The sequence below is a fragment of the Zonotrichia leucophrys genome, chromosome 5, assembly GCF_028769735.1.
Source record: "Zonotrichia leucophrys gambelii isolate GWCS_2022_RI chromosome 5, RI_Zleu_2.0, whole genome shotgun sequence".
NCBI classification, from domain to species: Eukaryota; Metazoa; Chordata; class Aves; order Passeriformes; family Passerellidae; genus Zonotrichia; species Zonotrichia leucophrys.
The window spans coordinates 44,251,382-44,266,585 of record NC_088175.1 but is presented as its reverse complement, the minus strand read 5'-3'; the positions used below and the strand labels follow the sequence as shown (position 1 = coordinate 44,266,585).

The 15,204-nt window shown below is 41.1% G+C and overlaps 1 protein-coding gene across 1 annotated transcript; it reads left to right on the top strand.

Annotated features, from left to right (window-relative positions):
- The first annotated feature begins 9,552 nt into the window (after nucleotides 1-9,552).
- Nucleotides 9,553-15,204, top strand: C5H11orf58 (chromosome 5 C11orf58 homolog). The gene is made up of 5 exons (XM_064714989.1): nucleotides 9,553-9,706; nucleotides 9,892-9,972; nucleotides 11,191-11,251; nucleotides 12,807-12,916; nucleotides 13,693-15,204. The coding sequence occupies exons 1-5, from the start codon at nucleotides 9,647-9,649 to the stop codon at nucleotides 13,900-13,902; spliced, it is 522 nt and encodes a 173-aa protein (XP_064571059.1). The 5' UTR covers nucleotides 9,553-9,646; the 3' UTR covers nucleotides 13,903-15,204.

The following is a 15,204-nucleotide window of genomic DNA, read 5'->3' as shown; positions in this document are numbered from 1 at the left end:
CTTCCATCTCCTTGTGATTAGCAGACACATTCTGAAAAGCGCAATGATGGATTCCTTTGTATCATGATTTCTCTGCAGATCTCACAAATAAGCAACAAAAAAAATCTCAGCTAATTTCAGCTTAGATTTCAGCTTAGATGGTCACAAATTAACCAGAGAAGGGTATATGTTAGTTTAAACAAATTACACACATTTTCCATTTTTGTTCTATAGCATAAGAAATTAGATAGTTAATTTTAAATGCAAAACTTTGTACAGCATGCAAATCATGTCTGTATGTCAAACTGAAATAACAAACCTAATGAGGAATGTTAAAAAAGCAAGACCTATTAGTTTAAAGATACATGGAAGCAGCCAAAGATGACAAACATGCATAAAATTCAAAACATGATGGAAAAAGGAACAGGCACTGAACCACATAAATCAGTGTTTTGAATTCTATTTCTCTGTGGGTATAATTGTACCTTAGTTTCTTATAATGATTTATTGAGGTAAATAGTCTGTATGGTTTAACAGCTACAGCTTCAAAGTGTCAGGCACAGACTCTCCTTTATTCATGAGGCAGCTGAGTATTGGGATGTGAATCAGCTTCTGTATTCTGGGACTTGGCAAAGTTTGTTTTTAAAGTCCTTATAAAGGATTCATGTTGATGCAGCTATTCAAATGTGAAAAACACTGTGCTGTAATGGATGAAATAGAAAAGCTTTACAGTAATTCTGGAGGAAAAAAGTAAAAACACTGAAATAAACCATTCAGAATTACCTTCAGGAAAAGAAAGGAACATCCCAGAGTTAATTTTAATACATTATATCATTAGGGGGAACACAGAAAAAAGCCAATTTCTTGATGAAGCACAAAAGTGTGATGGGATTCCAGAATTTACTTCCAAGTTAAAATAAAACAAAGTACAAGAAAGAAATGGTAGAAGTTTAAGCTGTGACATTCACATTTTGGGTTGATTGCCAAACCACACGTTCTATTGCTCTCAGACCAGGATAAACCAACCATTAACTAATCAAAAGAATCATTATCCATGAAAGCTGTGATGGCATTTTAACAGTTCTTAATCTATTAATAAGAAAGAATAATTTGCAAAATAGATTCCCTCTTCTGTTTACATTCACAGGGCCATTCTTAGCAGAAATTATATGTAGGCTCCCATGGTGTAGAAACCCTATGAAAGCCATGAAAATTCACTAAGCTTCCTTACGTCCCGTGCCAAGATATTCAGCAGGAACTCTGGTCGTTGCCAAGAAACACGTGTGCCTCAGATACAGAAGCTCTGCATGTACCGGTATTTCAACATTCCTGGAGAGAAATGTGACCCCTTGATGCATACACTGGTTTGCTGGCATGCTCACATTCCTCCCCATCTGTCAGAGTGGCATGCTGCCTTCTCACAAGGTGGGATGCCAGTTCAGGAGCACAGGTGCCAACCAAATATAGGTTCGGACTAATACTCTGCAAAATGTGGCAAATGACATTTCACCTGCAAGAGAACTATCCTACCTGTGGCCCATGCCAAATTAGGATTGCATGCTTCATTAGCAAAGGGGGTCATCAGCTGAAAATCACAGGCAGAACCAGAAATGCTGGCTTTCTGGATAACATCTAGCTGAGAGCCTGCCCCACTGAGGTTTAATTTACAATACACCAAATTTTCCTAACATTGCAGCCATACAGCCCTTTAGAGCAAAATGCAGCAGACCATGGACAGAGATCTGTTGAATTCATCCTCCCAGACTCATTTCTGACAAATTTCAAGGTTCTTAAAAAAGGCGCATGAATTAACAGTGGGGGGGAAAGCATAAATAAAGATTAGTGTTTTCTCTAAGAGGGTTTCTAGCACCACAAAGAAAACCATCTTCGTTATGATGGTCCGAAAAAAACCAAACTAAAACTATTTTCAACCAAACTACTCCTATAATTCTAAAATTCTTAACATCTATATAATATTTTTATAAAGACTGACATCAATATAAAGAAGTCATTATTTTCTAGTTTGAGAATTTATGTACACGTGAAAGTCATGAACAGCCATTACACAAAAATCTTTCAACATGCAATGACAACACTGGATAACAATAAATGGTATTTCAATATCCTTAGAATGAAGTACAGTTTGAATCCTTTCATTAATAAGAATATTCCCCACTATATTAGTCTAACAAGAAAAAATATATATTCTGTTGATCAATAAACAGAATAGCCACAAAGTAGTGTTGGTTTTGCCTCCAAATTAGCACCATCTACTTCATTTATAAATGTACAAAAGAAAAATGAAGCATTGCTAGTCTGAAAAAATTAACAGCTTTCAGGAAACAATTCGCTACCCTTTCTTTGGTAATTTATTATGATTTCTGTAATTTATTTATTCCAGGATGTACCTGATATATCATCAGCTTTAGGGGGTTTTGTTAAACTGGCTATCCAAAAATGAGTCATATTATGCATAATTCTGCATTATTTAGGCTATTCAGAAGGCACACCACTGCTATTCCCAAAGGACAAACTCAGAGCTATTAATTCTTACAAGCACAAAAATATAACTCAATACATTGAATTCTGCAATTACAATTCAATACACTAAGATGCAAAGTCCTGCCTCTGAGATGGAATAACCTCATGCAACAGTACAGGCTGAGGGCCAACTGGCTAGAAAGCCTATTTGCAAGGAAAAAACCTGGAGGTCCCTGTGGACAAACTGAGCATGAGCCAGCAGTGTGCCCTGGCAGCAAAGGCAGCCAACAGCATCCCAGGCTGTTTTAAGAGAAGCGCTGCGGGCAGGTTGAGGGAGCTGGTAATTTCCCTCTTCCTGGCATTTGAGAGACTGCATCAGGAGCAATGTCCAGCTCTGGTCTTCCCAGGACAAGACAGGTACTGAAACAGTGAAGCAAGACAACTGGGAGGCTGCAGTGTGATATACCAGATAGACAGGAAGCTGAGAGCTTGCACAGCCTGGGGAAGAGCAGCTGAAGGTGAGAGCTTATTGCTGCCTGCAGCAGCCTAACAAGAGGGTGTAGGGAAGATGGAACAAGGCTCCTTGCAGAGGTGCACAGGGACATGACAAGAGGCAAGGGACACAAGCTGAACTATTCCGATTCAATATAAGGAAGAAAATATTACCTTGAGGGTGGTCAAACACTGGGCTAGGTTGCCAAGAAACACTGTGGCATCAGCATCCTTGGACACAGTCCAGCTTGACTGGAGATGGCCCTGTGTAACCTGAACTAATTGGACCTGCACTGAGCAAGAGGTAGGACTGGATGGCCCCCAGGTGGTGCTTTCTTATCTACATATTTCTGTGAAATATGTGCTAGCATTTTGTATGATACACATCCCAGTTTTAACAACATACAGGAACATTTCAGAGTATCACACTCCAGGCAATCACTAAGCTACTCAGGGCCAGCAGCCAGCCTTACATTTGCTTTTCTTGTCTTTTCCTTCAAACAAAGTCTTCAGTCTTTTGTACTTAATTCTAGTAAATTAACAGCATTAGACATCGCATTTATACTATGCCTTCCCACTCTGGATCCCAAATGCTTTAGAAATGATGCATTACTTTACATAAAAACAGGCTTCTGTTATGCCCCCAGCAAAACAGGGAAGGTGGCATAAAGTCAGTGGAACAGCACATTTTTCTTCCTGTCACACTGTGCCTGTACGTCACTATGACTATTCTAATGTAAAGGATTTTGTCCTGCCCACAATTCCATGACAGTCTCAGGCCTGTCATAAATACCACCATATTAAGTGGACATACTCTTTCATGCCTAAGTTAATTGATTTAAAATTTATTATTTCCGATTAATAAAAATATCCTGATGCTTGAGCTGCAAATTTCCATACTCAAAGTCAAAATGTACAAATTGCTACAGTATTGCACCTACAACTTACTGTCATTTATTATTAAGAGTATGAATATCAAAATGGTAAAGTCTACTTTAGTACAGGCAGAGTGCACAGTAGTTCTTGGCAATACTGCCATATAGTTTATAGTTTATTAATAGAGTGTAGATCTTGAAAAGATCACTACATTAATTTTAAAGGCTTGATGTAAGAAATAAGATGTTGGTATTAAACAGGTAAAAGAGAGTAATGACTTTCTCTTTTGTTTTTGTGCTTCTTGCAGTCACTCAAAGCCAATAGGCTGTGACTGAAACACAATTAATAAGAGGGATAAAGCAAATATGTATTTGTATGTCCTTTGTAGAACAGATATCTTCCAGCAGCTAAGAGGAGCAAAAATCAGCACTGACAAGGAGACACTACCTGCGTTTTAAGGAACACAAGTCACAGAACACACCCAAACTGGCTAAATAACAGGGGTAATGAGTGATACACATTTCAACCAGATACTGTCAGGACACAAATGAATAAAACTGTTTTTGCAGCAGGAAAAATCCTTCTGGTGCAGTGGCAGGGGACAGTATTGTGATATAGCTCTACCAGGGAGGTGAAGATATTGACAGGAAAAATCTTCTGCAGTCTTCAAAGGTTATTTGGACACTGGGTACATATGAAAAGTCTGTGTGCTCTACTGATGATGAAAGTTGAGGAGAAACATTTCTTTTCAAAAAGGACCCTGACTTGGGAGCTGTGCAGATACATCAGAGCTTTAGCACACCTGTTTTTTTCACACCTTTAAAATATTTCTCTAAGGATCAAGTGAAACCAGCAGGATAAAGATACCTGGTGCTATTTCTTACTCCTTTCCACTGACCATTTCCACAAATGTTACTGAAGTCCCTAGGGAGAAGAACTACTACAATCATACAGGGTAAGGAAGGAGAACAGAGTCACAGTTTTTCCATACCACTTACATTTCCTTCTAATTTCTCTTTGTTCATCCAATAAAAGATTCAAAGCTGTTAGGAACAGAAACAGTTATATGAAGAGACAAATTCTGTTTACAGACTTATTTCAGCAGACTTCAAAGACTTTGGCTTACACAGTACTGTGAGACTCAAAAAAGGACAATGTAATTTTGTTCAGCCTTTCCAGCCGAGTGTTACTCATCTAGATTATGTTAAGCAGTGGTTTGTTCACACCATCTTCAAATTACTCCCAAGATAAACTCATTAAGACAAAAAGATAAAATTTTTAAGCTTCTCTTTTCCTTAAAGTATTCTGATTTACTACACATGGATGAAACAGTATACCAAAGGAAACAGAAGATGCACCCAAGGAAGGATCTACAGAGTTTCCACTCTAAACAAACACAATTAATTTTGATAATACTGAAGACTTCCTCCTCATTCAGACTCACAGTAGAATAATTGAACTTGGCAGATACTTTCTGTGACATGCCCTGTCTTTACTGGAGCTTTTATGTGCTAGCAAGCACAAAAGAAAAAGAAGGAGAGAAGTGAGATATATAAAGTTGTATCTTCATTGCAATAAAAATGATTTTTACTCAGATACAGTATTCTAGCACTGTACCCTGTACAGAAGTAAGGGAAGAGGTCTGGACAGTTTAATACAATGTAAAATCTTAAGAAAGCAAACCACTCTATTTCCTTATTTTGGGGTAGCTGGTTCATATCAACTCCAAGTAGGAGATACATTGTTGGCCTTGCCTGGCTACACAGATATAAAAACTACCTGGGAACTGTCTGCACTAGGACTGTACCAAATCAAAGCTTCTTAACATACCTTTTATGGTGTTAAAAATGGGAATTAAAAAACAATCTTCGTGGAAGCCTAATACATGCAAGGTTACTAGAAGCCTGCACAGACCTAGGTTCAGGGACATAATCTCTCCAATCTTTATTTTCTTCCTTTGTTGAACAGGGGCAACAATGCTTTTTTCTGTGGTATTGAATAATGGCCTTTTCTGCTAGTCCAGAAATAAAAGTGAGTGAAGATAGTCCTTGTATTGATGTGCTGTCTTGTTTATGATAGAAACTACTTTGGTTTTAGATGGGAAGTGTTCTAAAAAAGCTTTTACAACAGGTTCAGAAATATAAAAGCCATTTCAGGATGAGGACCTCTCTATCCTTTATTTTGTTACTTCTTGAAAGGGCTTTTTAAATGTTAGCAGCTACGACTGCCCTCGCTCAACTGATGCTCTCTTGTCAGCAATCCTTCTGTTGACATCTCTTTGTTTGCTCCCAGCTTGTCTCTCCTCCTTCCCAACCCCTTAAAAGAAAACAAGAGGTTGGAATTGAACTTTTGGCAGGCATAGAGCCACTAAAACACATTGAATAAGTTTGCTGGGCAAGTCATATTTCAGTAAAAGAGTTTCTTTCCTCACTTTCAGTGATATACACTTTTTTTCCTACACTTTCAGAATATTTTCCCCTCTTCCCTGTGGCATCCTCCATATATTGTAGTAAGCAAAGCTGCTCAGAAAATGGGAAGCATTTTCAGCTTAAATAGGTTGAAAGAGATGAAAAGTTAGGGTAATGTCATGTTTCTATTTGATATAAAATAAAGCTTTTTGTCTAAAAAGAATGTAATTTAAACTGTGCACTTAAAGTAGGTGTATGTGTACATATTTGGGTTTTTTCCAAGCTAAAAAAAAAGGCATTAATTTCCTTGTTAAGCTTTCTCACAGACAGGTACTGGCAGCATTCCCTGCCTCATGGTGATAGCTACTTTGAGTATCAGAAGTTCATTAGTAACAATTAAACATTCTACAGCACTTGAGAAGAGGTTGATCCTGTTTTATAAGCCAATGTCAGTGAGCATATTATAAATTACAGTAGTCCAATTACTCTACAGCTAATATTTAGCACTTATACTTTGCTTTGAACACACACTCTGCAACTGATAATTAATTCTTAATGCTGGCATGCAGATATATTATCCTAATTTCACAGATAAATCAGAAAAGCGAGATAATTTGCCAAAAGCCTCTTAGTCTTGAGTGGAGTCAGGACTAACCAGGGGAAGATTCAACCCTGTATCCATGGCTTCCAAACAGGGCTGATCACTATCTTGGTCACTATGTGATAGTTGTATTATTCCAGCTCAATCTCTGCATGGCAAAGACATCCTTACCACATTATACTATGAGAAATGATTTTGGCTGTCAGATCTGGGTCTACTTTAATCTACCCTACCTCTACAGAAAAAGCTAAAACCCAATTAAATAAAAAAATTGTGCAGAATGTATATCAGCATCTTCACTCGTGCAACTGCTTCCACAAGACCTTGTTAGCCCTCAACTTTCCCACACCCATACCTTTCCATTCTTCTGGCATGTCCTGTAACAGAGCTGGTGTGTACCCACCCTGCACCCACATGGATGGTTCCCATTCACACACTGCAGCTCACCACAGCAGCAGCATATTGAAAAGTCCAAGGGGACAATTGTACATGATAGCAAATAATTCTGTTACCTTGTCATTTCAGCTCATCTCACTCTTACCTCATTGCCTCTGTTAATGACCAACAAGAAACCTTTTTGTTCCTCCCTCTTGTTCCTCCCTCTACACAGGCAGCCATTTGCTTGAGGTTCTGTTTCTGCATCACAGCCAGTCTGTGCTTCAGGACAAAACCTTGCCTTGAATTGAATGTTAACCTCAGGACAGAGTCTTCAGAGAGACTATGGCAAAACAGTGGAAAACTCTCACAAATACTGCCTAGAATCCTTACCTATTATTTTGTTTGTATTCCAGAACAGCCCCAGAGATTGGAGAAGACATGTTTCTCCTTAGAAATTCAGTGTCCCTTCTTCTGAGAATAATGACATTTCTCTGTTGCTCAAAAGAATGCAGCAAATATAACACTGAATCCCAGCATGACAGGAATTTCAGAACTCCTTTCTTATAATTTATTAGTGTTACTGGAATTATATAAAGCTCATAAGTCACACATCCTCAGATATATCTGTAATATCTGCAGGAAGATAAGCAAAACCCTTACATAACCATTCTGCTACTAGAATCCACATGTTTTTAGCATTCAGAGGAATCCATTTTTAAGTGATCCCATAGGCAGACGGTTGCCATATAATGTTTAGGATGTCTTTGTTTGCTAAGGTACCTCTTCCCTGCAGAAACAGAGCATTTTAAACAAGGGAGCAATAACCCAAGTGAGAAAAAAAAAATTGGAAAAGCCTCTCACTAAAATATCAATACCATAATCATTACTTAAAATATAAACAAAAACAAAATTAACAAACATTTGGTCAGACATATAAACATTAGTTTGTTTCAGTTGTCCCAAAAAAGACTTGAACTTAACAATAAGTCACAACTAAGACACAGTTATAATAGCTGATTTGAGCAGTCTTATTTTTTACACCTTTTTTCCCAAGGACAAACCTTCTCTGTTTGTCTCACAAGGGAAATATATTCGAAGTTAAAATTTAACCCTTGTTTTTTATTGAGATACAGAACTTTAAGCAAAATAGTAAAGAAGCACTAATAAAAACTAAACTTAAAAATTAGAAAACCACAGTTTCACTGGTATTAGATTACCACAATTCTTATTAAGTTAAACAGACTAAAAAGACTGGTAGATACTACTAAAAATGGAGTCTTTAATTTACAAAGTAATATAATTTTCAGGGGGCTTTTGTAATTTTACTCCTCTTGTTAGAAACAATTTTTAAATGCTAAAGTTCAAATTAATCCATTACTACAGTCTCTATAGTCTGTACATTTAAATACATGAAATGAGGTTAAAGATGCAAATATATGATTCTCTCAGGTTAATTCTTGTTTCTGCTCATTTATCATTGTTAAACAAGAACATAAACAAGAACCACAGAAGCTGTAGAAAGCAAATATAACAACCGTGCCTTTCTGATTGGTTTTGCACACTGAAGCAAAGCAGTAACACAAACATGAAATAAAACATCAATATCCCAGCACTATTCCATATAAACAGCCGTTGAAAATAATTATATTGTACATATCATATCATATTTCATACGATATATCATAATCATAGTTTGGGTTGGAATGGATCTAATCTACTCAAAAGGACATCTAATCAAGACACGCACATTAGCTCATTGTAAAAAAAAAAAAAAAAAAAAAAAAAAATTAAAAAATTGCACTGGCTTGTTTTAAATGTTTCCAGAGACGGAGATTCCCTAGCCTCAGTGTAAGGAAATTTCTGCTCATGTTGAAGGGGAACTTTTGTTTATGGCCATTGCTCCTCGTTCTGCACCACCGTGAAGAGTCTGGCATCCCCTTCTCGGCACCCGCTTTGAGATGTGATAGATATGGGGACAGTGCCTCAATTTGTGTTCGGCACACGTGTGGGGGTGACGAACAGCAGCGGCGGCAAACCGCCACAGGCCCTGAGGGGATCATGGCAACACCGGGAGCTGCGCACACAGCGCTCCACGGGGGCACACGAGCAGGGACCGGCGGGCACTGAAGCGAGCCGTGCAGCGCGCAGGGTCCCCACTCTCCGCCATGCCCGCTCCCGAGCGCCGACAGAAGCGGGAAGCGCCGGGAAGTGCCGGCACCCGTCTCCCGGCAGCGCCGCCGCCCGCCCCGAGGCGGGGCCCGGCCCGGCCGTCACGGCCGCGGAGGCCTCTGGGACACGTAGTCCGCGCCCGCCCGCTCCGCGCCGCCGCCCGCCAGCCCGGAACTACCGGTCCCGGCGCGCCCCGCGCCCGCCCCCGCGGGAGCGACTCCAGCAGGAAGGCGGCAGCGCGGCCCGGTCAGGCAGCCCGGCCATGAGCTCCGCCAGGGAGTCCCAGAGCCACCACGGCCTCAAGCGAGCGGCCTCCCCCGATGTAACCGGGCGCGGGGCGGCGGCGCGGCGGGAGGGGGTTAGCGGCGCGGGGGGCGGCGGCAGGGCCGCGGCTCGGCGGCGGAGCCCCCGGCGGGACGCGGGCAGGCCGCGGCGGCCCGGGCGGGCTGCGGCGGGGCGGAGGGGCCGCTCGGGGCGGGCGGGCGCAGTGAGCGTGTGCTCCCGCAGGGCTCCAGCAGCTGGGAGGCGGCGGACCTGGGCAACGAGGAGCGGAAGCAGAAGTTCCTGCGGCTGATGGGCGCCGCGAAGGTGAGGCCGCCGCGCCGCCCATCGCCCCCACGGGGGCGGGCACGGGGACCGGGGCTCTGAGGGGCGATCTGAGCAAGGCGACAACAACCCCGAGCTGCTGAGCTTTGGGGTCTCCTCTAGGAGGATTTGGGTTTCACCGCTGTTGTATCAGCAGCCGTGTTACACAAAACCGCGCTCGGAAGTTGTCGAGTCCTGCGCCGCAGCTTCACCCCCCCCCCCCGCGCCTTAAATGCTTTCTGACCGGCTCGTGAAATTACTTGGTGACGCCTCCGAGAGACAGGCCTTGTTACAAATTAACAAACTTACCTGCTAGGTCTGTAAATTTCTCTGTCACTGGAAAAACTTTTAAAAGAGTGGTAGTTTAAAGACTAAACCACTAAAGTAGTAAAGCTAGGAAATATTTTTAGAGAGAAGATACACTAAAACTAAATTTCTCTTACGCTTGCTGCAAAAAATGCTGCAAAACTGGTTAAATGCAATAATGATTTTTTCATGTATAAAATGGTGGTTTAGTATTGCACTTTTACTTACTTTCAGAAAAACCCATTTTTACCTGTAGTAGCTTATTTTGCTTGAACATAGTAATTTTGTAAGCTAAAATAGCTAACTGTGTTAAAGAGGTGAAAGTCAGGGCTTTGTAGTGGATGGGGATACAGTGCCCCATTAAAGCATCCCACTACCACTAATCTGAATGTCTGCTTGGATACTCAGTGCTGCTTGCTGTGTAATGCCAGTTCCTGCCTACTGGGACACATTTGCTAATGAGCAACTACTGAGCCAATAAATTAATCATCACTGTGAAGGGCTTACCTGACACTGTGACCAGTCTGAAAGTGGGATCATCGTAAGATGCACGGCCTGAACTGTTGCAGAGTGTCAGAGAAAGGGTAAATGATCAGAACCTGAATACACATCTGTCTAGCGTCATGTAGTATAATTTTTGTATCAGTGGCAAGAAACAGGGTGAAATAGAACCATCTCTGGGGTCTGGGAAGAGCAAAGAGTGTGTAGTTGCTGGGGTTTGTTTTTCAGGAAATTGAGCAAAAGAAAGATGAAACAAGCTTACCTAGAGGCAGCAGCTCTTAGCTAGGAAAGCTTCCAGTCCTGCAGTTGGGTGGCAGGGTTTGACAGGGAACCTTTTCCATTCAAGATGTCCAGGATGTTGGCAGAGCTGTCAGTGCACCCTAAAGCTCCAAAACAAACTGCCTTTTCTTGTAGAAAGAACATACTGGCCGCCTTGTTATCGGAGACCACAGATCAACCTCTCACTTCAGGACAGGTCAGTTTATCCAACAGCTGATACAAAGTTGGAAATCTAACCCTCATTTAGGAGCATTCCAGTGCTCTGAGCTTGGTAGATATGGCAGGGAAGGATTTCAGGATTCGTAGCTGCAGCTGCAGATGGGTCAGGCTGTGGAGTTGTAGAAGTTCCTTTTTTCTGTCAGATTACTGACAAAAGGTTTCTGTGACTGCACTCACTTGCCTTTTAAAGTCCAGTGTGTGCCAGGAGATCCCAACTATGTACATAGTAAAAAACAGGGGTTGATTTGTCCCTGACCTGGTTACCTATTGAATAGAAAGATCTCTGCCCTAAAGCAATGAGGGAAAAGCTGTAAAGCAAAGACATAAAAGCTGCAAGGTCATCTGCAAGATCAAGGCAATCAGCAATAATTGGATGTCTTGTAGGACCATGGTAACTCCTTATCATGCTTTCTTGGGAAGTCAAGGTTCATGGCACCAAGCTGGGTTGGACTGCACTGCCTGAGAGAAGCCTTGATAAAGCCTTGTGGAATAGCAGCTGTCAGCACTCCAGAAAACTTTCCCTCATATTCCAGAAAACTTTCCCTGATGCCTTCCACTGATCATTTTTCATGTGATGAAAAATTATTTATGGGCCAAAATAAGCCTGAGGGTTGGTTCCAGGTGCTGCTGCTCTTAGCTTACAGAGACTGAGAATCATTCCTTCATACCTGAATTTCTAGAAAGGAAGTGATGCTTCTCCTTGAAGTCATACAGAATCAGTACTCATTTGTTAATAGCAAGAAGTTAAAATGACGGGGGGTTTAACACTTCTTTGTCTAACATACAATTCTTGTCCTTTTACAATAACATACAGCTCTAATTTCCAAATCAGGAAGTGTGGATTTGCAATGGAACCTTTCGGCTTCACAGAAATACAAATTAAAAGTTAAAAGCTAGTGTTGTAGGGGAGGATTAGAGATTCTTACCTTTTCCAAGTACATAGGATCCTTAACTATTTTAGACCACTTACTCAAGTAAATAAAGGGGTTATAGAAGTAGCTCATGAAAATTAAGTTTTTCTGCTAATTGCTAAGGATGGAAAAATACAGAGCTGTAGTAACTCCTCCTTGTAATTTGGGATGCATGAAACAGTTTCAGATACATAAACAAGAGTGGTGCTATTGTCCCAAGGCATGATGCTATATCTGAGAGATGACTTCATCACAGTAATCCTGTGTTATGTAGTGAAGGTCACAAAGTTTCTCCTTGCTGGGGCATGTTGCAGTATTGGCTGGAAACACGGAGAACTCACACTGATTACATTTACCTTGTTCTGTGGAACATAACACTGCATAGTGCAACTGTGGAATGCATCAGGTCTCAGGAACTTCCCAGCCCTCTTTGTGTCCAAGCCAACCTGCTTGCACCCTTGGTACTGTTGCTTTAAAGTCTGATGGTTTGTATGCAGGAATACTGGACCCTAGTTTAGAATGGTTGCATTTAAACTTCTTGCCTTTGAAAATGTGACTTCCTGTAATTTGGTGTCTCTGTTAATTTGAATAACCATAACCAAAGTACCCTGGACAATGCAGGGGAAGAAGACAAGAAGATGAACGAGGAGTTGGAGTCTCAGTACCAGCAGAGCATGGACAGCACCATGTCGGGGCGGAACCGGCGCCACTGCGGGCTGGGCTTCAGCGAGGTACTCAGTTTATTGCCAGGGATTTGCCTTTCACTTCGCTGACACAAGGGGGTTCTGGGTTTAAAAATCCATGCAGACTTCCATGGTTTGGGTTAAAGGACGAACTCACTGCAGCCACTTGGCTGCTGTTTGTGTACACTGTGATGGTCATTTAGGTGCTCATAAATGAGAGATGCTTCTCATTGTTTCTCATTGTTCTTAGAAGTGAAGACCTCTGCTCCAGAGCAGTCTGATTAGGACACAGAGTGACAGTTTTAATATATTAAATCAAGGTGTTGCTGAGGAATATATAAGCAGCCAGGATAACCATCTGCATTGTTGTTAGCAGTATCATTGGATTATTTCAGCATTCCTCATGCTGCAGTTTGCTAAGTGTCCTTTCAGAGATCAGTCACAAATGTGAATTCTGGATGGCTTAGCCCTTAGTTCCATTGTGTCACTCTGTGACAAATATTCCAGTGTCAATACTGGAAATTACTGAACTGATGTGATCTGCAACTTCAGACTCACTGAATGGTGTCTTTAGGATTTCTGCTGTAACTAAATAAACCAGTGGCCGATGAATTCATGTCACAGCTGGTATGATTAACCACTTCAGGGAGCTGCTTTCTGTCTAATAGTTTGTGTCTTATGGGCCTCTGTTTAGCAACATGACCCATTTCAGTACCAAAATGAAAGAAGCCATTAAGTGAAACAATCTCACTGGGAAATTTTAAAGGCTGCAGTGGAGTTGCCAGGAAATAATATTTTATCTCTCTCATAATCTGAATTTACAGTTTCAGGAAGATGAACAAGAAGAGGAGGCAGCTGGACACTCCTCTGATGAGAGTTCAGATGATTCTGAAAGTGGCTCTGATTCAGAGCAAGAGGAGTCTGCAGAGGAGCTACAAGCTACTGAAAAACATGAGGAAGCTGAGGTTCCAGAAAACAAAAAAGAATCAAAAAGCAACTATAAAATGATGTTTGTGAAAGCCAGTGGTTCATAACTGCAGATGTAACAGCTTTGTATTTAAAGTACAGTAAGCCTTATTGTTACAGTGCAAAGTGGAGGACTGCTACAGCACAGATCTTTGTATTTTGATTTTAAAAAGACCCTGTTAGATGACAAAAAGTAGTATTTGCTTTCTGTTGCCATGGATAACATTTTTATGGGCGCAGTGATATTACTGGTTTTTGTAAAGTGTATAAAATCCTGGATGGAGAAATAAATTTGTTTTGTTCCTGCCCAATCTTTACAATGTTATCTGAACTATCCCTTCCCTTATTCCATGCCAGATAAGGAAGCTTCATGTTAGTGGTTTATTCAGTTAGTGCCCCAGTCTTGAATTTTTGACTGTTAAGATTACATGTGAATTACGTGATGTTGCATTAGTTGTAAAATACCAATATCAGCATTATTCTGTGATGTACTAGAGCTTTAAACAATGATTTTGTCTATAGATGCTAGTGTTGGCAGGGCTGAGGAGAAATTGCTCACTTTTGTGACAGCATTGATCACTGTACCCATCTGAAGTCCTACAGCAGTTGCATAGAGAATATGTTTTAGAAAAGAGTAATACAGCAGAAGGCTCTAATTGCTTCTTTGGCTTTCTAACGAGGGGGAGGAGCTGTAGTTGTTTCTACCTTTCAGTAGAAAAGAGTGATTTTTTTGAATTACTGGTTCCTGGCTAGAGCACTGAGCTGTTATTAAAAATAACACCTCCCAGAGAAACCAGTTTACTTTGAAAGAGAAAGTATACTTTGATAATGAAAAGGATATACAAATCATTTTAGCTTTTTTAAAGTATAGAATAAAGAGTTAAGTATGCGAGCCCTTCTTCCTTTTCTCCCTGCACATGCATCACTTGGAGCTCTGAGTCAATTAGCACAAGGCTGTAGCTGTCAAGCCCAGCTGATATGCCTAGAAAGCCAGGAGTTCAGCAACTCCTCCCAGCAAGAGTTAAACACATCCATTCCTCTGCAAAGTCATTGCATTCATGTAATGAATAAAATACCAGAGCTTTTTAGACTTTTTTTCCTCTTAGTATGTCAGACAGATCACCTGCCTCTCCTGGCTGGGAGAGCAGGACATCTGCCCTGTACCTCTGGTACCCCCACAGCAGTGTTCCAGGGGACACTCCAGGGGCTGCAATTCCTGATGTGCAGACAACATTTCCAAGCCAGTGGGCTGAAGGAAAGCAGCAGTTTAACTATCATTGCCTAGTTGAATGTAAACATTGCAGCATCAGCTATTGGGGGAGGACTTGGAATAAGTATGGAAAAAATAAAAGTAATATTGTAAATAGAAA